Source organism: Eublepharis macularius, chromosome 17 (genome assembly GCF_028583425.1).
Source record: "Eublepharis macularius isolate TG4126 chromosome 17, MPM_Emac_v1.0, whole genome shotgun sequence".
In the NCBI taxonomy this organism is placed as follows: Eukaryota; Metazoa; Chordata; class Lepidosauria; order Squamata; family Eublepharidae; genus Eublepharis; species Eublepharis macularius.
Window position 1 is genome coordinate 3,060,641 of NC_072806.1, and position 21,753 is coordinate 3,082,393.

At 46.8% G+C, this 21,753-nt stretch overlaps 1 protein-coding gene across 2 annotated transcripts in view; it reads right to left on the reverse strand.

Annotated features, from left to right (window-relative positions):
• Positions 1–3,122: 3,122 nt before the first annotated feature.
• The window catches only part of VWA1 (von Willebrand factor A domain containing 1), a 31,422-nt gene continuing 12,791 nt past the window's right edge, over positions 3,123–21,753 (reverse strand). The window contains exons 1-6 of one of the 2 annotated variants that reach the window (XM_055001896.1): positions 14,693–14,748; positions 13,811–14,374; positions 7,256–7,534; positions 6,176–6,448; positions 4,859–5,128; positions 3,123–3,944 (exon numbers count right to left, since the gene is read on the reverse strand). In XM_055001896.1, the coding sequence (XP_054857871.1) occupies positions 3,904–3,944; positions 4,859–5,128; positions 6,176–6,448; positions 7,256–7,534; positions 13,811–14,374; positions 14,693–14,714 (1,449 nt within the window). In that variant the 5' untranslated portion in view covers positions 14,715–14,748 and the 3' untranslated portion in view covers positions 3,123–3,903. Of the gene's footprint in view, positions 3,945–4,858; positions 5,129–6,175; positions 6,449–7,255; positions 7,535–13,810; positions 14,375–14,692; positions 14,749–21,753 lie in introns of those variants that run through there. The other variant, XM_055001895.1, reaches the window with a different exon arrangement.

Sequence of the window (21,753 nt, forward strand, 5' to 3'; positions counted from 1 at the left end):
AATTCTTCCTCCTGCTTAGGTTGGCTCTGGGCTCCAGAGACTGATTTTTTTTACCCTGTGAATAATTAATCTTCATTGATGAGTAACTTAAATACAAAAATAATTATGGTTCCTTTTCTAAACTTGCTAAGGAAATGCAAGATATTTTAAAAAGACAACATTGGTTCCAGTGCATTCCTTAACATATCTACTTAGAAGTAAGCCCCACTGAGTTCAATGGGACTTACTCCCTAGCAAGTGTACTTAGGAGTGTCTAAATCAAGGAGCACAGGAGCAGTTTTGGAACATGCTTATCCCACCTGGTTCTCAGTCCTGAGACATAAAATATCACTTAGAATGAAGAATGACTCAATAATCTAAGCTGTCAATGATTTCCAGTTGTGATATCCTGACCTCCCCCCGCTACATTTTTCTTCAAGACTTCTGCCAAGGAATTCAGGTAGCATGTCGGGCTCTCCTGTACTCCGTGTTCTATTCACAATTTCCCTGCGAGGTTGGTTAGGCAGAGAGAGAGAGAGAGCTGTTTAGCATCATGGCAAAGCAGCAGCTTGAACCAGGGACTCTCCACTCCTTGTCCAGTACTCTGGTCAATAATGGAGAGATCACTGGAGCTTGCATGGATACAGGGTGGGGTGGAGAAGATAGGGCAGCTGTTGCTGCGTCCTGGAATTATATCTTTAATTACAGGGGAACAGAAAAGAAATATTTTGGTTCTACAGGAAGATCCCCCCTCCCTTACTATGCTTCAACAGGTTCCCACCACAGCCTACGTTCTTCTAGAAGAAATATTTACAGTGGTGCAGGATCGGTGCCCCCCGCTTCAAAACCTGAACAGCAGTCCTCTTACAAAGTCCCATGCCGATTGCTGCACATGCGCTTCTCTGGGGTTCCCTTCCCATGAGCGCGGAGCAGTGGCGCCTGCTCCACTTTCTACTGCCATAGCCATTTTAGGTTGTGGCAGTATTTCCAACCACCATCTACTGCCATAGCCATTTTAGGCTAAGAGCCCCGTGGCGCAGAGTGGTAAGTTGCAGTACTGCAGCCCAAGCTCTGCTCATGACCTGAGTTCGATCCTGGCGGAAGCCGGGTTCAAGTAGCCGGCTCAAGGTTGACTCAGCCTTCCACACCCCGTAACAAAATGAGTGCCTGGTTTCCTGCAGGTAAAGTGTAGATGACTGGGGAAGGCAAAGGCAAACCACCCCGTAACAAAAAGTCTGCCAAGAAAACATCATGATGCGACGCCCTCCATAGGTCAGTAATGACTCGGTGCTTGCACAGGGGACGACCTTTACCTTTTAGCCATTTTAGAAGGCCTCTGTGATTGGAATACAGACAAACATCAGCTCATGGGAATTCCATTTTGCATGCGCCTCTGTCCCCATCATGAATTTTGCTGAAATAATTACAAGGGGCACAACGCCTCCCCCAAGCTGCATAGTGATTTATGCTTTTTGCAGGGGTGTTAGTAACAGATGTCATCTCCCCAAAGGGGCATGTGTGTCCTTTCTACTACTGCACTCGGGTGCTCTGAGCAGCCACAGTAGGAGAGGAGACACTTCGTTCTTCTCCCACAGGCCATTTTTCTGCTCAAATTTTCCCGCACGTACAAGCTGCTCTTCTCTCCACAGGAGAAGAGATTCTGGGCCCTCCTGATTTTTTCTCCATTAATGAGAAAGCAGCTGGAAGGGATTTCCAGATAGTTAAGCACCCTTCACTCTCCGATCAAATTCAGAGCTCCTTCTCTCCCACAGCATTAAGGGAAAGAAATGGGGTGACACTTGCTACGCCTTCCGCATTGCAATTAGTTTGGCCTTTAGGCCGAAGCTGATGTGAGAACCGGCTTGGAATCTGGGACCTGATCCAAGAGCGGAGTTGGCCTCAGGACTGTTGACTCCGTTTCCCTCCCCTGGGATTCGCTGTTGATGAAATAAGCACCGCAGAAGAAATCAGAAAGGGGAATAAAAAGAAGCAATTCATTTGCCGTTAATAACAGCTTTCTAATTAGTGTTTTTAATTCTCTTCCACGGGGGGAGGGCACTGAAGATACAGATTGTTTTAATAACATTTAATCATCAAGGATGGTAGTTGGAAGTCAGCAGAGATATCTTTGCTGGGTATCTTTTCAGAACGCTGCTGGCGATTTAGTGGCAGTAACCGTCAACCTGTGCCTGGATCGTACCGCTGCGGCTTGCAGGAGAAAGCTCACATGACTGAATGTTTCCAACATTTTTAAAAAGCCCTGCAGGTTAAAAGGTAGTATGTCAGGGTAAAGTCTAAGCTCGAGCATCCTTATTTTCTCTGTACAGGGTCTTTTCAAATATAGAGGAATCCATCACACGAGTCCCCGCTTGTCAACTGATCCTGACGCGAGTTGACCATCCCTCTCATGAGAAAGAATGGGCAAATCTTATCTCTAGAGCATAAAACAGAAGCCCCTGTCATAAAATCATTGTTAAAGACCAGCAGCCAGCTAGGGTTGCTAGGTCCAGGATAGGGAATTCCTGGATATTTGGAGGATGGAGTCTGGGGGAGGGTCGGATTTGAGAAGGGGAGAGACCTCAGCTGGGTATAATGCCATAGAATCCACCTTCCAAGACAGCTATCTTCTCCAAAGGAACTGATCTCTGTTGCCCGGAGATCAGTGGTAATTCCGGGAGATCTCCAGCCACCACCTGGAGGCCTTAAACAGGGCTGAGACTCTTGCAAGTGGCTGCATAGTTGAGATAGCCGTGACCAGTCAAGGTAGCTTGTTGGAGTTGGGTGCCTTAGAAATGCAGGGCCATTGCCAGAGAACCTCACGGCCTTGACAGTGGCAAAGGATCCATTGCTGTTACTCTCATTTTTCCCTTTGGCCATCTGCGGTGGAGGCACTGAATTGCAGGCAGCTGCTCCTCCACCACTACCTCCCCCCCAGCAAGCTAGGTAAGGCCACAGGACCCCATGGCTAAAATTCCTGCCCCTTTACAAGGGGTAGCGCTAGGGTCCTTCGGCCATCTTTTCCAACAGCCCTGTGCCAGGCTCCGTTTCACTGCTCCAAAACAGTTTCCCAGGCGGTCACATGCGGGGAAAAGATCTCACACATCACAAAATCACCAAAAGGAGGAATCTCCCAGGACAATGGATCATTTGTTCTCCCGTTTAATTCACTATCTTCCAAAGGATGCATTACAACAGAAGGACAAAGGAATTGTTACAACTTAGGGTCAAAAGTACATGGAAAAGTTGAGACAAATTGGGGTGGGGGAGAGAGAAGGGCTTCTGGCTTACAAGAAATGAGCAGGGACCAGGCCCTCGATTTCCATTTCCCTCTGGGTTTTTTAAGACACAACAAACTGCTATTTTGATCCTGCCATTTGTGGTCGGCCCAGTCCCCAAGGACTCAGATTTCTCTGCCTTGCGCCTGTGAGAATCTCCCCTCCCATCAAACCACAACGTGACCCAGTTAGGGGTTATACAACAGTAGAAACACTGTCTTGTAGCAATTACATTGGGGTCAAAGCTTGAAAAGGGCCTCACTATTGGAGTGGGGTAGGGGTTGAACTTGTAGGCTCTTTGTGCTTCTTTTCTCAGCAAAAACAAAACAAAACAAAAAACCACTGACACAAATAAATAGAGTGCAGGTAAGGTAACAAAAATCCCCAGTCTTTTGCTGCAAGGAAGAAATCGGTAGCCAACGGCAGCTGATCAGGGCAGATGGAATCCATTCTTCAGACAGAGCCATTTTTCTCGACGCCAAGCAAAGTCTCGGGAATGGATAGCCACTAGAGGGAGCCAGAGTGCTTCAGGGGGATGCAGCAGGTCAGGGGAATTGAATCCCCTCCTGGTACGAATTCCCCACATCTTCCTTCTCATCCCATGAACTTTCCCTCCGCTCTGCAGAGGCATTTCTCGATCCATGGGTGCTCAAGCGCTCAGTCGATGTTGATAACCTCTCACTGGTGAGGCTGGAAAAAGAATCAAAGAGGAGGGAGTCAGTTTTGGGGTACAACTGGCTTGGAAAACAGCGATCTGCTCGACTGTAGCAAATAGGTTTAGGGGTTACATGGACTCGCCAGCCGCATTTTTACATTCATTCTAAAACTATAAAGGATCTCTCTTTTCTACAAGAACGGTGGAGAGTTCTCACCTTTGATCACGTGACCAAAACAGCAAACCATTTCCTTTTTTTTTTGCAATATTGTCAATATTTCATCCATAAGCAATAAACACAGTTTCTCTGCCCCCCTATAGTTCAAGGGAACAGCAGCGGTGAAAACAAGCTGGCCTGGTACCAATAAGAAAGTGGCTGAAATGGTATCTCCTGTTGCTTCAAACCATCTTCTCCCCATTTTGAGAGATAGTACCAGACAGAATTTCAAGGTCTTGCCCCCTTGAGCAACAAGAAACTCCTCTGTACAGAACTGTTACAAGGCAGGTTCACACTGGAGTAGTGGGATACAGACTGGCTCTGTCCCCTTTTTAAAAACACTCCACAGGCACCAGGAAAGGAGCTGCGGGTGCCAGGGCACACATGGGCACCACATTGACAGCCCCTGCTCTAAACCCAGTTTCAGATCTGTGTGCGAACTACACCAAGTGACGCTCAGTAGGACATACTCCCCTAGATACTGTGCTTCAAACTGCAACCGAGGTCCTGCCTTGGACACCATACCAGGATCGATCCCTTCTGGCCCAGCAGTCCTTGTTCCACTAAAAGGAGTTCCATCATTATTCCTATCCCAGTTCCATTCCCCAGATGCTGGCCTGTTTTCCTGGCTACCTCAACCCTTTTGCCCAAGAAACCAAGCAAGCCCCACCAAGTTATTGGGCTCTGCTCGAGCCGTCTGGCAGCAGGCAGACACCCATGGCTTCAACTCACCCGGCTGCATGCGTACCATCCGGCATAAGCCTTTTCCAGGAATGTTCTTATATACCGGCTTGACGCACACTTTGTTGGTGCTGCCTGCTGTCAGATTGGACAGCAGCACACTGTGGATCTGCGGTGAGACGCTGAGGAGGTTCGATGGACCTGCCTGCCGCCGGCACCGAACCCGATAGCCAAGAACGTCACCACCTGCAGGGTCCCAGGAGGCCTTCAGGGTGCTGGGGCCCACGTCTTCAAAGCGGAGGTGCTTTACTTTGGAGTTTTCTGGTCAAGTGACAAAAACAGCCTGTATTATTGTTGTTGCTGTTGTTTATTTACAGTCCGCCTTTTTCACTGAGATCCAAGGCAGATTACATACTGCAAGTGAATACAATATAATCAATCGCTAGGACATCCACAGAGCAAAAAATACAACGTGATCAACAGTTAGGACATTCAATGGAAACAGATACAATAGGATAACAGTATGGTAGCCATACATTTGAAAAACTAGCATAAAGCTGCACGCACAGGTGAAACCTTTCTGAATGGAAAGCGCAAGTAATTAATGTAACATCTTTAGCAACATCAAAATAACAACAACAACATTCAGTTCATATACTGCCCTTCAGGACAACTTAATGCCCGCTCAGAGCGGTTTTCAAAATATGTCATTATTATCCCCACAACAAAACACCCTGTGAGGTGGGTGGGGCTGAGAGAGCTCCTAGAAGCTGTGACTGACCCAAGGTCACCCAGCTGGCTTCAAGTGGAGGAGTGGGGAATCAAACCCGGCTCTCCAGATTAGAGTCCCGCGCTCTTAACCACTACACCAAACTGGCTCAAAGTACCCAGTAGGAACATATCTATATCAACAGACAGTACCCAATAGCCTCGTCTGTAGTCCCTGTCTATTAGGTTATCCTCAACAACATGTGCAGTCCCTTTCAATTTTGTGCCACGGCTGTAAGGCAAGCAGAAGCAAATCCTCCGGTGTATTGTTGGATCTCAAAACCTCCTCTTTAATCACACCTGTTTAGCACCACAGGAAAGAAGCTGGCACAATATAGCTCGATTTCTTGTCAGATCTCGGAAGCTAAGCAGGGGCGGTACTTGGGTGGGGGACCACCGAGGAAGGCTCTGCAGAGAACCACCTCTGCTTCTCACTTGCCTTGGAAGCCCCTTGTGAAGGTTGCCATAAGTCAGCTGCAACTCGACAGTGCACACCCGCTTCCAGATGTTTCGCTGCTCCTTCTTTTAAAAGCACTCCAGAATAATGTCTCTCTGAGCATGTACAAAGAGCCCCTGCACGGCCATTTTGAATTAACTCACCTTCCTGAGTGCAGGCTTTGGCCGAAAGAGCTCTCTCTTTCCCCGACTTATAAATAGCGGTGACGGTCACCAAATAAGTGGTGTTGGCTGCGAGGTTCTCCAAGATGGTGTTATTCTGACTCCCTTCCACCACCACCAACTTGACCGAGTTTGAAGGCAGAGGTCCATACAAGATTTGATAGGAGGCCACGCTTTCAGGGGTGGGGGACCAGCTGACCCGGACACTGTGGGGTTTGGATTCCGAGATGAGAATCCGCACCGGGCTGACGATCTCTGTGTGAGAGAAGCGAGCCATTCAAAAGCTTAAACTTCATCTCTCCCTTTAAAACCCTTCAAGGCAACTTAATAAGAACGGCATCAATTCAACAGAAAAGAGCAAGAGTCCAGTAACTCCTATAAGACTAACAAAATTTGCGGTAGGGTATGAGCTTTCATGAGACACAGGTCACTTCTTCAGATAAAGCTAGAACATGAATCCATCTGTCCTTGTATCTTGGAGAGTGGAGTGATTTCAGATGCCGGATGACAATAGCCAATAACAGGCATGACTGGATTAGGTGGGATATGCAGAGGGGCAGTGACTGTAGAGAAATCAGCATTGGTAATAAGACAGGAAGTCTAGGTCTTGATTCAGTCCAGGAGGATGCATTGTCTTGAGCTTCGTTATCAGTTGCAATTCAGCAGTCTCTCTAATCTCCCTTTGGAATTCCTCTGCAGGAGAACTGCTACTTTTTGGGTCAGCAAATGAATGTACTGGAAGGTTAAAATGTTCCCCCCAAATGTTGTTAGTCATATAGGTGCTACTGGACTCTTGCTTGCTCTTTTCTACTACAGACAGACTAACACGGCTACCCTTCTTGATCTATCAATTCAACAATTTAAGATAAAGTTAAAAAATGCAACCGAAATCAGCAAAAGCAATGTATTCACATTCCAGCAGTGGTCTTTGAGCATGCACAGAGTGCCTTCCCAGCCCCAGGTGACCACCTTTTGCCTCCTACAACAGGGAATATGGGGAGAGAATCCAAGCCCAAGTCCTTCCAGTTTGTGCCTCAGCCCCTCTAAAACAGACATACTTACCTTCCAAAGTGGTGACTCTAGTCGTTTGAGGTGGGATATACCTCTCATTGGACTCCGGGATAAGCGCGACCTCGTAAGTAGTTTGGGGTGCAAGACTGCCCACCAGGATGGTGGTGTGGTCACCAGTCAGCTGTTTGGTCACTTTCCGCCTGGGCTCTCCAGTCGGGGCGTACTCCAAAATGTAGTAGCCGGTGTCACGTGTGAGGAGTTTGGGCCACATGAGCCGGAAGCTGCTGGAAGAGATTTCCGTGGCACGCAAACGTTTTGCCTGGATGACATCTGGAGGGGAAGACACGGGGGAGAAGATCATCCATGCTCCCTTCCTTATCTTTTGCTATTCCGATTTTTGCCTTTCGTGAAACTTTCACTGACCACATTTATAATCACAGAAACAGTGTGGCACAATGGTTAGCACCCGCAGCTGAGAAGTCCAGGTTCATTCCATGTTTAGCCATGAAGCTCAGCAAGTTGCTTTCAGCCTGACCTATCTCGCAAGGCTGTTGTATCCGCTGTTAAATCACACCTATCAAGCCTGATCGGAACATTCAACAATTTCCAAGGCAGCGACACAGAAGAGTGACCTGCCCTTAGAAGGAGCAGCCTGTTGCATCTCTGCACGAGTCTGTTCATGCCTGCCTTCCAGGGGACATATTCAGATTAATGAATCATGCCAAAATCCAGGGGAGATGGGCTCCTCTAAATGTGGGCAATTCTTCTTCTCACTTTTCCTTAAAACTGAAAGTGTTAAAGTGCCCCCCCCTTTTGTTTTAAAGAGCCAAGGCAAGAACGTGTAACATTCCTGACTTGGCTCTTTTTGTTTTAAAGAGCCCAATTTTGGGAATGCTGGTTTGCAAGGCACATGAGTGGCCAACAGATGGCAGCAGATGGCAAAGAATGGGAGATTATTTATTTATTGTGACTCTGTGTTGCAACTCCTTCCTTAGGGTCAAACTACACTGAGTGCTGAGGTTCCCAGAGGTAATTTAATTGCACAAAGCAGCTGCAGGAGTTCCCAGAATGGACTTGGCAGCATATTGTATGTGTGAGGAAGGGGGTAGTCAGAGGTGGTGGTGGATTCACCCTTGCTTCTTGTACCATTTTAAGTTGCCAGCTTTCAGGTGGGGATCCAAAATCTTCCAGAATTACAACTGATCTCTAGACTACAAAGTTCCCCTGGAGAAAATAGTAAAGAGTCCAGTGGCACTTTTAAGACAAACTAGCTTTATTGTAGTATAAGTTTTCGAGAACCACAGCTCTCTTCATCAGATGCATCTGACAAAGAGAGCTGTGGTTCTCGAAAGCTTATGCTTCAGTAAAGTTGGTTAGTCTTAAAGGTCCTACTGCACTATTTTGCTAGTACAGACTAACATGGCTAACTCCTGGATCTATGACCTGGAGAAAATGGCTGCTTTGGAGGGTGGACTCTATGGCCTTATATCCAGCTGGGGTCTCTCCTCTCCCCAAACCGTACTTTTCCAGGCTCCATCTCTCAAATCTCCAGGAATTTCCCAAGCCACAGTTGGCAAGCCCCTGCAGTCCATAACCACCACTGCTACTCCCCCCTTTCGGGATTACAGGGCAAAGGGCCAAAACAGATATTTTGGCATCCAGGGATCTGACCATGGACAACAATGCCATTTCAGAGAAGAAGCTGGCCATTTAAAAATGCCATGAGGCAGGATTGGGTCCATAGAGCAGCAGGACCAGGCACTCTTCTCGTTTCCCCATGTGCTTTTCAAGTGCTGAAGCACACCCCCCCCCATCTGTTTTGGAACTTGTGGGAGGGAAATAAGATCACCTGGTCACACACACTGCAAGACTTTGCAGTATTTTTAAATGGCCAAATTCTCTAAAATGGAATCGGTGCCCACGGGTTGGACCCGTGGACGCCGTAACGTCTAGTTTGGCTCAGAGTCTCTAGTGTCCAAGCGGATGAAAGCCTGGCAGTTTAAATCTCCCCGAAGGCTGTTCTTCGCCTTCCCAGCCTCCTTTCTTCTCCAACTTGTTGACTCAGTCCAGACAAGAAGTCACAGGCAGGAAATGTGATGTCACTTGTCCAACAAGGTTGCAGCTGCACGCAGAGGGAAAGAGGAGAATCCAGGCGGTTGGGCCTGCGGGAGGTGTCAGAATCACAAGCCGTGCCTGCACACCGCACCCCATTCCCTTGCACTACCGTCAACATTGGCACGTACTACGCTACACATTCCTGCCAGCCAGCTTGGCTGTCAAACCTTGGCATGACTCACTTAGTGCTAGTGACGTGTTCACGACGTGCAATCTCAGATCCTACCTCTACAAGCACGAAACCCAGAGACTAGATGAAATTTGCTCAGCCCTCTCTATCAGAAAAGCCCTGTTGGCTTTGATCAAAAGTCTGCCAACCAGATGCCACTGGGAAGCTCACCAGCAGGGCATGATGCCAACAGCCTCTCCCTTGTTTTCTATTCCTCAGTAATGGGGATTCAAAGGTATGCTGCCTCTAGCCGTGGAGGTTCCATTTGGCTGTCATGGCTAATAGTCTTCAATAGACCTGCCTTCCATTAATTGCTCTCATCCACTTTTAAAGCCATCTAAGTCAATAGCCATTACTGGATATTGTGGCAGTGAGTTCCAGAAGGTGTTTACACATTGTGCATTCAAGTATTTTGGCAAAAGGAGCAGAGCTCCTCTCTGTCCATGCCATGCCTAATTTTATAAGCCTTCACCATTCTCCCCATTCCACTCCCCAAAAACTATAATGTCCCGAATGATTCAGCTATGCCAAAAAGACTGCATTGCTTTAGGCAAATTCATGTATCTTCCTAGTTTTTGCAGTTTCTATCTATACTTGGAAAATGGCCAGCATCCAGAAAGCTAAGAGCTGCTTTTTTCTCATTGTGTTTCTCCAAATACTCCCATGTATCTAAAACCATTCTAACATTATCTTGCAAGTGTCTTTTTGGCAAAAACCCACTTTGGTCTTCACGAATTAAATTTTTGAGTACTGACTTTAATCTTATTGTAGTAAATAACTTATAGTCATTGTTCAACAACAATATTAGTCTGTAATTTTTCATCAAGGTTAAGTCTTGGCCTTCTTTGGCCAACATGCTCAATTTACCCTTGGGGCCATGCAAGGAAGAGAGAAGAGGTTTATCCTTTAAGCATCCATGTGGTTTCACCCATCACAACCAATCTCTTCAGTTTGCTATAAGCATTTCCCCCCTTTAAAGCTAACTACAGAGTGTGAGGGGCATGGGGAATCTTGACTCGAATTGCAGAACTGAGTGGGGGTTGAAGGATTAACCCCCCTTTCTCATTCTGTACACAGCCCCCAGGCAAATCGAGGCTGCCATTTGTGACCTATTTCCATTTCTCCCCCTTAAAGCTAACTACAGAGTGTGAGGGGCATGGGGAATCTTGACTCGAATTGCAGAACTGAGTGGGGGTTGAAGGATTAAACCCCCTTTCTCATTCTGTACACAGCCCCCAGGCAAATCGAGGCTGCCATTTGTGACCTATTTCCATTTCCCCCCTTTAAAGCTAACTACAGAGTGTGAGGGGCATGGGGAATCTTGACTCGAATTGCAGAACTGAGTGGGGGTTGAAGGATTAAACCCCCTTTCTCATTCTGTACACAGCCCCCAGGCAAATCGAGGCTGCCATTTGTGACCTATTTCCAGTCTGCTTGCACTTTCAGGCTGTCCCAGATGTGTTTGCTGCTTTGGATGAATTCAAATGTTGCCCTTTGCACCCTATCAGACCCCGACAAAGCCACTTCAACAATGGCACATTCAGTTATCAAGCGTCAAGTGGGATTGTGTTTTCTTTTTCATTTTGCTGCTTGGCAACTTCCGCTCCTACAGAGTTCAGGCAAGGCACAGAAGAATAGATTGTGAAGAGCCACAGGGCACACCGTTGACTTCCCAGACTGACAGTCCCCCTCTTCTCAGCAGCGACACTCCAACGAGCACCAAAAGCACAAGTTTCTAACGCAGACTCGGGGTTGCCAAAGCCCTACGGAGCTGGCAGCCTGGGAACCCGCCCAGAGTTGCACTATGGTATTACGCGCAAGTCGATCAAAGCCTGTCTTTGTACAACAAACAAACGGGCATTGTTTCTAAATCAGCCCACCCTCCCTTTCAGCCTTCTTCATCTGCCAGTCGGTTGTTGGCAAGGCCAACCCAGCTTGAGAGGCAAACGACACAGCTAGGGGTCAAAATTCCCCAGACGGCAGCCCTTGACTAGAAACAAAACAGAACTGGGGAGCATCGTAAACACTAACAGATTTTTTTAATCATATAAACTATTGGGACGGGGGCAGAGGATGTTTCATCATATGCCTGTGCTAAAAAAACTTGGGTAGAGGACAGAATGGATCTGGACCACTCTACCCCAGTGGCGGAGTGAATTGTGGAATCTGAAATGGTTTCCACAACCCGTTCTAGTCAGGCACAAAAGGCTTAGCCTGGGTAGACCTCTTTGTCCATGTTCCCGGGCCTCCAAGGTGACACCGGTGACATCATAACTCGCTCACCGTAGCATGGGTGTTTAGGCATGTGTGCGTAGCCTCTTTGCTGCCTCCCGTTCAGAAAGATGCCCCAGATTTCTGTCAGGATAAAACTCCATTACCTCTACCTTGGTCATTCTCTCAATTCCGGGACTGCTTAGACTTCACCACATTCTAAAGTAGAACAGCTCCGGGAAGGTTGTACCCCATTTTTTTCTCTTTAAAAAAAATGTATAAATCAATCCCTAGGGATGAGTGGATTCCCGCAGTTCCATCCCTTTGTTGGTCTGGAATTCTGTCCTGGGAGAGAGAGAAAGTTGTCTCACTATCTTACTTTCTTTGGTGAATGGCGAGAAACTTTTCTCCTGCTTCCACCGTTCTAGAATGCAGGGTTAATCTTTGAAAGTTTTAAAATAAGATTAATTCCTGCAACTAAGAAGGGAAGAAAGGCTGCCAGGAAGTGGGTGGAAAGTTTTCCCAGTTCCATAGTAACCCTTGTGAATTTCCAAACACTTAGCAGACCTGGAGTTCCAGCTGCCCGGGTAATAAAGGATTGAAGAGGAGGTAAATTGTGTGGGTAAGGGACATGCCAGAAAGTCAAAGGCTTTGGGGGAGTGGGGAGAAGGGATTTTGGTTGGGGGGCACCTGCTCCGAAGCTGAGCAAAGCCACTGAAGGCAAACTCTATGATCTGAAATGGGTACAACCTTTCATCTTTCTCTATTGGACAAACAGGTCAGTCCCTTCGCAAAAGCAAAATGGTCATCTGATATCAAAACCCACAACATTCAAAAAACTAGTGGGAGAACATTTTAATTTGCCAGGACATTCCATCGCTGACCTAAGAGCAGCAGTTCGCAAGCAGAGAAGCTTCAAAGGAAAATTACAGCATGAGATTGCTGACATTTGAGTTTATTTGGAACAATGGACGCTCCAGGAGCGAATGGGACATTGGATTTTTCTTGCACTACAGATGCTAATTTTATGCACTTCACACCCCTGCTCTATCAAGCTAATTACAACATGTATTATAGCTAGCTTCCTGACACTTGAATTTGTAATACCTTTCCCACCCTCTGCCTGGATTATAAGGACCTCTTCCTTTTTCTACTCCTCATATCTGATGAAGGAAGCTCTGACTCTTGAAAGCTTATACCCTGGAAATCTAGTGGGTCTTGAAGGTGCAAATGTATCCTAATCTTGCTGTTCTACTACAAACTAACACGGCTACCCACCTGAAACTCTCTCTATATCAAGAGAATACTGGGTATTATTGTACTTCTGGGTGGAATGTGCTAAAGAATGCTGAACATTTTCATCAAACTACATTTTCCAGGGATCTTTGGGGGAAGCCATGACAGCTCATCAGCTATAAGACAGGACTCCCTTTTTAGTGCAAAAGGGTTTTCCGCAGTCTTCCTCATCCAAGCACACACAATCTCAAAAGAATATCATGAGCTGAAAAAATTATAGAAACAGGCCACAAAAATGATCAAAGCATCTGGATAACTTCACCCAAGAAGAAAGGTGAAAAGGTTTGGGCTTTTTAACGCATAAGGAGGGTGTGTGGTAGAGGTTTCAAAAATTACACACTGTGTAGCCAACAGGAAGTTTCCCCCTCCTCTCCCATACTACGAAAACCCAGGTGGTACCTGAATGACAGGAAGTTCAAGAGTGACTAAACTTTCTTTGTATGATGCTCAATTAACTTACGGAACTCCCTGCCACCAGGGCCGTTTCCAGATGGCTTACCTTCACGTGGGACGTCGCGCCTCATTGCGGGGAAAATGCGAAATACCGCGTTTCCTTGCACGAGTTTTGCGCGACATTGCGCAAAACTCGCGTGAGAAAACGCGATATTTCGCATTTTCCCCGCAACGAGGCGCGACGTCCCGCGTGAAGGTAAGCCATCTGGAAACATCCCAGGTACAGCAAAAGCCAGTAGCTTAGAAGGCTTTTGAAGCAGGGTTAGAGAGACTCATGGAGGATATATGAAAAAAGAGCTGTTACCCAAGACCACTAAAGACTTTGGTCTGATCTTAGTGTGTTACACACCACATCTAGTTACCTGTGATGGAGTCTCTCAGCTCCTTGATAATGATGGACAGGTCATCCACATCCACGAAATGAAGGTGTTTCTCCGGCGGCTGGCTAGCAGCAGCCGAAAGCTCCAAGTAGTTCCCATGGCCAGTGCTGACGATGAAAACCGTGACCCCCAAGTCCTTCAGAAGCTGCATGGGCCGAGAGACGTCATCTGTGGAGAATCCATCAGTGACCCACACAAGCACTTTGGGCACGTCCGCCCGGGCCCCGGCTTCTCCCGTGAAGAGCTTCTCCTTGGCGAAGGTAAGGGCTTTGCCTGTGTTGGTGTCCCCCATCACCTGTTGAGTGCCGCGAATGGCGTGCTGGACTGCCCCACTGGACAGGTAGCGGTCAAACGGGAACTCCATGGTTGGATTGGTGCTGATGTGGATGATGCTGGTCTGGACGTCATGGGGGCCAAAGGTGAAGGGCCGGAGGAGGTCAGCAATGAACTCCTTGACCCTGGAGAATTCGTAGTAGGAGACGCTGCCAGAGCTGTCCAACAAGAAGAGGAGGTCCCCTTCTACATCGGGGGTGGAGGGATGAGGGCCTAGGAAAGAACAGAAGCTGGAATTAAAATGCAGAACGGCGCCCACCCCAAATTGCAGAGACTGCTTTGGTTGGTGGATCCGCCCAAGTCAAGCTGCAAAGAAAGAGAGGAAGAAACTCCCCAAATCTGACATAATTCTAAGTCTAGAAAATCAAAATCAGGTGGTTTAGAACACCTGTTCTGTCTGAGGATGGTCTCCCTTCTGAGACAATTTGCCTGTGGCCTGGTCTTCCTCCCTGCCCCCTCCCTTGGCACATCAGCTGGCATTCTGGGAAACATTATCACCTTCCCACACACAGCAAGAACAGAAATACCCACACGCCCCATCCTTGCGCATCATGCCTAGTGGGAAGACAGATTCTGTCTCCGTTGTAAGAGTTCCTGTTTGAGGCAATCATAGGCCTGTCCTTTTGGGGCATGCATTCTGCGCTGGGCTTCCATACTAAAAAGACTCAGCGGTAGCAAGATTTTAGGACTGTCCTGAATTTTTTCCTGCAGGGCCTAAAAAGTGTGCGGGGGGAGGAGGAGTCCACACAGGCAGCGTGGGCTTTTTCTTCCTTCGGAGTCCATCTGGTGCCAAGATCCTTTTAAAGTCACAATTTATACAACAGCTAAAATAAGCTGGAGGAAGGGTGGGGGGGAGGCTAGAACAGAACGGATGACGGAGGAGAAGAAATATTCTGCTTCATAAAGACACTTTCCTGCCTTTCTCAATAGCACTGTAATAACGGGAATGCTATTGTGTTATCTGCGACGGAGGACGTTTTTCTCTAGTCTTTAATTTTATGGTGAAAGGTGTTTCCTCTCCAGGGACTGACGGGCCAAAGACATTTGCTCATTGATGAGCATTGATGGCTATTGGAGACCAGCAACTGCAAACACCTGATCTCAACTTGGGCCGTGACTCGTCGTGACTACGGAGAAAGAGTCAGGCAGTTGGAAAGCAGCCAGAGCAAGGGACAGATGTTTTGCAGCTGGCTGGGGCATCAAGGACAGGCTTTTGAGGTCCCAGGGCTGTGTCACAGCCTCTGGCTTCCTCTCTCTGGCTGCCCAGCCAATCTCCTATGCTCAGCGTCTCTATTAAAAAGGGACAGTTTCACATTTCTCAGCTTAGCAGGTTCAGCTCAAAAATCCTCTTTTTGGAGATTGCCTCTCTTTTTAGCAGATTAAATTGGCAGATTTTTATTTTTGCACCGTTTCCTGCTCTGAATTTCCCCCATAAAAATATGCGCTTTTCCTGAGTTGTCAATATTATGCATTATATTATATGTGGTGGAGGAGGAAAGTGCCCTCAAGACATAGCTGAGTTATAGCAACCCCTGCTGGAGTTTTCAAGGCAAGAGACTCACAGAGGTGGTTCACCATTGCCTGCCTCTGCAACCCTGGTCTTCGTTGGAGGTCTCCCATCTAATTACTAACCAAGGCTGACCCTGCTGAGCTTCTGAGATCTGATGAGATCGGGCTCACCTGGGCTGTCCCAGTCAGGGCATATTATGTGTAGCATAGTGCTGAGAATGCAGCACTAGACCTTGGTTCACTGGATGATCTTGGGATAATCAGTCTCCCTCTCTCTCTTTCTCACTGCCTAACCTACCTCACAGGGCTGTTGTGAGAATCAAACAGAAATGGATAAAGTCATGTAATGCTGCTCTTGGAGGAAGGGAAGGATAAAAGTGTATCTGATAGAGGATGTACGTTATATATATACATTCCAAAGGGGTAGCTCTGTTGCACCAAAATGAAACAAGGAATTGAGTGGCACCCTGAAGACTAACAACATTTATTCCAGCACGCGATTTTTTGAGTCAGAATTCACTTTCTCAGATGCATCTGATGAGAGCCAGTGTTTCCTGGGGGTTAGAGTGTTGGGCAAGGATCTGGGAGACCCGGGTTCGAATCCTGCTCTGCCTTGGAAACTTGCTGGGTTGTTGTAAGGATAAAAGGAACGGAGGGAGAGGACCACATGGGCTGCCCTGATCTCTTTGAGGAAGGGTAAAATAAAAAGAAGTACTAAATAAATATGATTAATAGAACCTAAACAATTGACTAAAAATAGGAAAACAAAATAAAAAGAGATGGAACAGGTAGTATTCATTCATGCACCCCTAATATAAATGGATCTGGCAAAACTGAGAGGAGACCCCAGTACAAAGTAGGGTTGCCGACTCTGGGTTGGGAAATTCCTGGAGATTCTGGGGGTGGATGCTGGAGAGGGCAGAGTTTGGGGAGGGGAGGGTATAATGCCATAAAGTCCATCCCCCCCCCCCAAAATAGCCATTTTCTCCAGGGGAATTGATCTCTGTTCGTAGAGTTGCTAGCGTCCAGGTGGAGGCTGGAGATCTCCCGGAATTACAACTGATCTCCAGGTCACAGAGATCAGTCCCCCTGGAGAAAATGGCTGCCTTGGAAGGCGGACTCTATGGCATTATAGTCAGCTGAAGTCCCTCCCCTCCCCAAACCTTGCCCTCTCTAGGTGCCACCTCCCAAATCTCCAGGAATTTCCCAACCAGGAGCTGGCAAGTGGCAACCCTACAAGTCTGTTGCCTGGAGATCAGTTGTAATTCTGGGGTTGATAACCCTAGTACAAACATTTCATGATGAGCCCAGCTCTATACTGTCACCTTCCAGTTTCTCATCGCTTAGGGCAGAGGGGGAGCCACAAAACAACACAATTAGCACTAATCCTACGCCGCAGTCCACCAGAAAACCACAAGTCTGGCCCGGAGGAGTCTGCTAGAGCCTGGATACCTCCCCTCCCCCTGCCACACCCTCCGCCTGAAAAAACAGAGCCTAGAAGCTCAGGAATGTATTTGAAGTCACGGGCTGTCAATGACTCCCTGGTATGTTCTCACACACTGTGCCCGAGGCTAGAAATGTCCTCACAGCACATATCCCCAAATCACCCTGGGTTTTGACTCACCCTAAAAACGTCACTAGCTCAAGTTCACTGTCTTGGATGCAGAGGAGGGAAGCTACAAGACTGAGGTCCTCTCCTCCGTGGTGGTGGAGAGTGCCCTCAAGTCATAGCTAACTTACGGCAGCCCCTGGTGGGGTTTTCATGGCAAGAGATTATCATGGGTGGTTTGCCATTGCTTGCCTCTGCAACCCGGGTCTTTGTCGGAGGTCTCCCATCCAAGTACTAACCAAAGCCGGCCCCGCTTAGTGTCTGAGATCTGATGAGATCAGGCTCACCTGGGCTATCCATGTCAGGAGGACCCCCTCCTCCATAGGGGCAGGGATATCCTTTACTGTGTTGGCCAGGAGAAGATGGATCCTGTCCCTTGAGATTATTGCAGAGACTTGAAGCTTCAGTCCAGATAATTATTTTATTTATGCTTTTTTATAATCTGCCTTTCTCACTGAGACTCGAGGCAGATTACAGAGTGCGAGTCAGTACAGACAATTTCATGGACCATTTCAAGAAATTATGTAATTGGGTATATAAATGCAAATTTGCAAAGGTTTAAAAGTAGCAGGTATTTAATACAGAGTGGAAGAAATGCTAAACAGAGCATAAGCAATTCTAAGAGCGACATATTAAACAACATAAAAACTATCCAGTAAGATCATATAGCAACAGACAGTATGTAGAAGTAAATATAGTATAATGAGCTCTGGCAGCCCTAATCTTTAATCCCAATTTGTAAGAGGAATGATCACCTATGGTGAATCTAAATCACCCCCAAGGCGATCAGGCAAGGGAGCTTTTGTTACATGAAAAGAATACTGGCTTCCATTTTTTAAAAATGTATTATGCACATCCCTCTATCTTCCTTTGAGCAGTTCAGAGCAGCACAGATATGACTCTCGGGTGGAGATAAGCAACAGCCCCTCTTTCTTTTCTGCTTGTATTAATTTCTGTTTTGGCCACCTGCTTGGTTTCTCCACTTTGGGGGATTGGTTTTCTAGGTTTGAACACATGAAGCTGCCTTATATTGAATCAGATCATTGGCTACTATTGTCTAAGACTGGCAGCAGCTCTCCAGGGAGGTACCGAGGTCTTTTATATCACCTTCCTGACCCTTTTAACTGAAGATGACAGAGATTGAACCTGGGACCTTCTGCATGCCAGTTGGATGTTTTACGACTGAGTCACAACCTTTCCACAAATATATGTTTATATCGAGTCTGCACACTATATGGTTTGTATGTGCCAATAATACAGATCGTTCATAAGTCTAATATTCTGCATAATGCTGATTTATAGACACAAAGTAATATTACAAAATGCATACATTTCACAGGGGAGCATTCCGTGCGGGAACTAGGGTGAAAATTCTAGCCCTCTAGTTCTCAGAAAATTGCGAGAAACTAGTTTTCTATATGCAGGGAAGCTTTAAAAAAACAACTAGAGAAGCATTCCTTCATGCAAAACTTCACCTGGAGGGAAACAGGCCACGTTCGTGACAACTGAACTTTAAGATGTGAGAAACAGATTCCCAACTTACCCTCCAACATTTTACAGGTTAAAATATGGGTACAAGTTAGGGTTGCCAGGTTAGGAAATTCCTGGAGATTTGGGGGGGGGGGAGCCTGGGGGGGGTTAGGGAGAGAAACAACCTCAGCATCATAAAGTCCCCCCCCCCAACTGCTCCAAAATACCCGTTTCCTCCAGGGGAACAGATCTCTGTAGCCTGGAGATCAGTTGTAACTCTGGGAGATCTCCAGCCACCACCTGAAGGTTGGCAACTCTAGTACAAGTCCTCATTCTCATTTTAGCCTTACCTAATTCTCGCTGTCCAAGCCCTCCCTTCCCAAGTCTACAGTTATGCATCCCTGAAGCCTCTTTTGTGTATGCTGCAATAATTGACCCTGTGGTTGCAGATCTTTTATGGATTTAAAAGTCAGGGGTGTGTGCTTGTTTTTGGCACCACACTAGAAATTCCTAATTATCTTATCACAGGTTATCGACAGTTCAGAATCTACTTTGTGTGTAAAAGCAGGCTGTGCCTTGCACTGCGCCTTATTGTTCATGTGCACGCATTGGCACATGATATATCAGGTCCCACTCAGAAATTCAGTATCTAGGTAGGGAAAATAAACCTTGAAGAATGAGCACATCATGCTAAACATGTTCACAAGGCATCTCCAAATGGCAACATGGGCCTCCCTCAAAAGGGACATTTATTTATCAGGAATGGATACCACAACATAGGGACTGTTCCAGGTAAAAATTGAACATTGGGAGCATGCATGGCTTTGATCTGAGCTCTGAATTGAGGGGCTGAACAAAATTTATTGGTATAATCCAGGTTTGTTTTCTGCCCAAGCTGCCTCTTAAGGAGTCATAGATCCAGAGGAGTTAGCCGTGTTAGTCTGTAGTAGCAAAATCAAAAAGAGTCCAGTAGCACCTTTAAGACTAACCAATTTTATTATAGCATAAGCTTTCGAGAATCTAGTTCTCTTCGTCAGATGCCTGATCAAAACTGGGCAGATACAGAAGAGGAGGGGGAAAGAGAGAGAAAAAAGGGGAGGGGGCATAAATCACAAGAAGGCAGAATGCAATTAGCATGGAGGCTATCAAAACATTCCTTTGCTTGGAAATGTAAACATTTCCTTTTGGTGTGCAGTCAGTTTGTAGCAGTGAAGGTATCCAATTCCTATGTAGTATAAGCCTTCGATGACCACAGCTCTCCCTGCCAGCTGCATCTGACAAAGAGAACTGTGGTCCCCGAAAGCCCACACCAGGCGTCACTGGGCTCCCCCAGATCACGCCTCTGTAAAGAGAATCTGTTACCTGTGGTAATGTGATAACCATTCATAGTCTCTATTCAGTCCCCGCTTGACAGAGTCAAATTTGCATATGAATTCCAATTCAGCAGCCTCCCGTTGGATTTTGTTTTTGAAAGGTTTCTGTTGAACCACAGCGACCTTTAAGTCTTTGGTGGAATGTCCTGGTAGATTGAAGTGTTCTCCCACTGGTTTCTGGACGTTTCCATTTCTAATGTCAGATTTGTGTCCATTTATTCTTTTGCGTAGAGGTTGGCTGGTTTGTCCAATGTACAGAGCAGAGGGACATTGTTGGCACATGAGGGCATATATCAGGTTGGAGGATGAGCAGCTGTAAGAGCCAGAGACAGTGTAGTTGATGCCATTGGGTCCTGTAATTGTATTCCCTGGGTAGATATAGGGGCAGAGCTGGCATCTGGGTCTGTTGCAGGGCTTGGTACCTGTGCTGGTGACTCTGCTGGCCGATTCATGATTGTAAGTGAGAAGTCGTTTAAGATTGGGGGGCTGTCTGTAGGCAAGGAAAGGTCTTCCACCCAGGGCTTCTGAGAGAGAGGTATCATTTTCCAGGATGGGTTGTAGCTCACTGATGATACGTTGGATCGGTTTGAGCTGGGAGCTATAGGTGACAACCAGTGGTGTTCTGTTGTTAGTTCCTTTAGGTTTGTCCTGGAGCAGACTGTTTCTGGGTACTAGTCTGGCCCTGTTAATTTGTTTCTTCACTTCATTTGGTGGGTACTGTAGTCCCAAAAATGCTTGTTGTAAATCTCTTAAGTGTGAGTCTCGGTCGAGAGCATTGGAGCAGATACGGTTGTAACGTAAGGCTTGGCTGTAGACAATAGACCGAGTGGTATGTTTAGGGTGGAAGCTGGAGGCATGTAGATATGAGTATCGGTCTGTTGGTTTCCGGTATAAGGTGGTATTTATTCGTCCATTATGTAGTTGTACAGTGGTGTCCAGGAAGTGTACCTGTTGTGTAGAGTGGTCCAGGCTTAAGTTGATAGTAGGGTGAAAGTTATTGAAGTCCTGATGAAATCTCTCAAGGGCTTCCTTCCCATGGGTCCAAATGATGAAGATGTCATCCAGGAATCTTAAGTATAGTAGTGGTTCCAGTGGATGGGAGCTGAGGAAGCGTTGCTCTAAGTCCGCCATGAATATGTTAGCATATTGTGGTGCCATGCGTGTGCCCATGGCTGTGCCATTAACCTGTAGATATAAGTTGTCACCAAATTCGAAGTAATTGTGAGTGAGCACGAAGTGGAAGCAGAAAGACAACTCTCCAACACAACATTCTATAAAATACTACCTTCTGACCCCACTGAACAATACAAAAGGGAACTCAATAAAATATTAAAAACACTCCCCATGGACATACAAGAATGCATCCATACAGACACACCCCAGGAACCACGACCAGGAAGATTCTACCTACTACCCAAAATCCACAAAGCGGGTAACCCAGGACGCCCAATTGTTGCAGGAAAATGCACCATCACAGTAGGAGTCTCGGGATACATGGACTCTATCCTCAGGCCCTATGCCACCAGCACACCCAGCTATTTACGGGACACCACTGACTTCCTCAGGAAAATACAATCCATTGACAACCTACCAGATGACACCATCCTAGCAACCATGGATGTGGAGGCCTT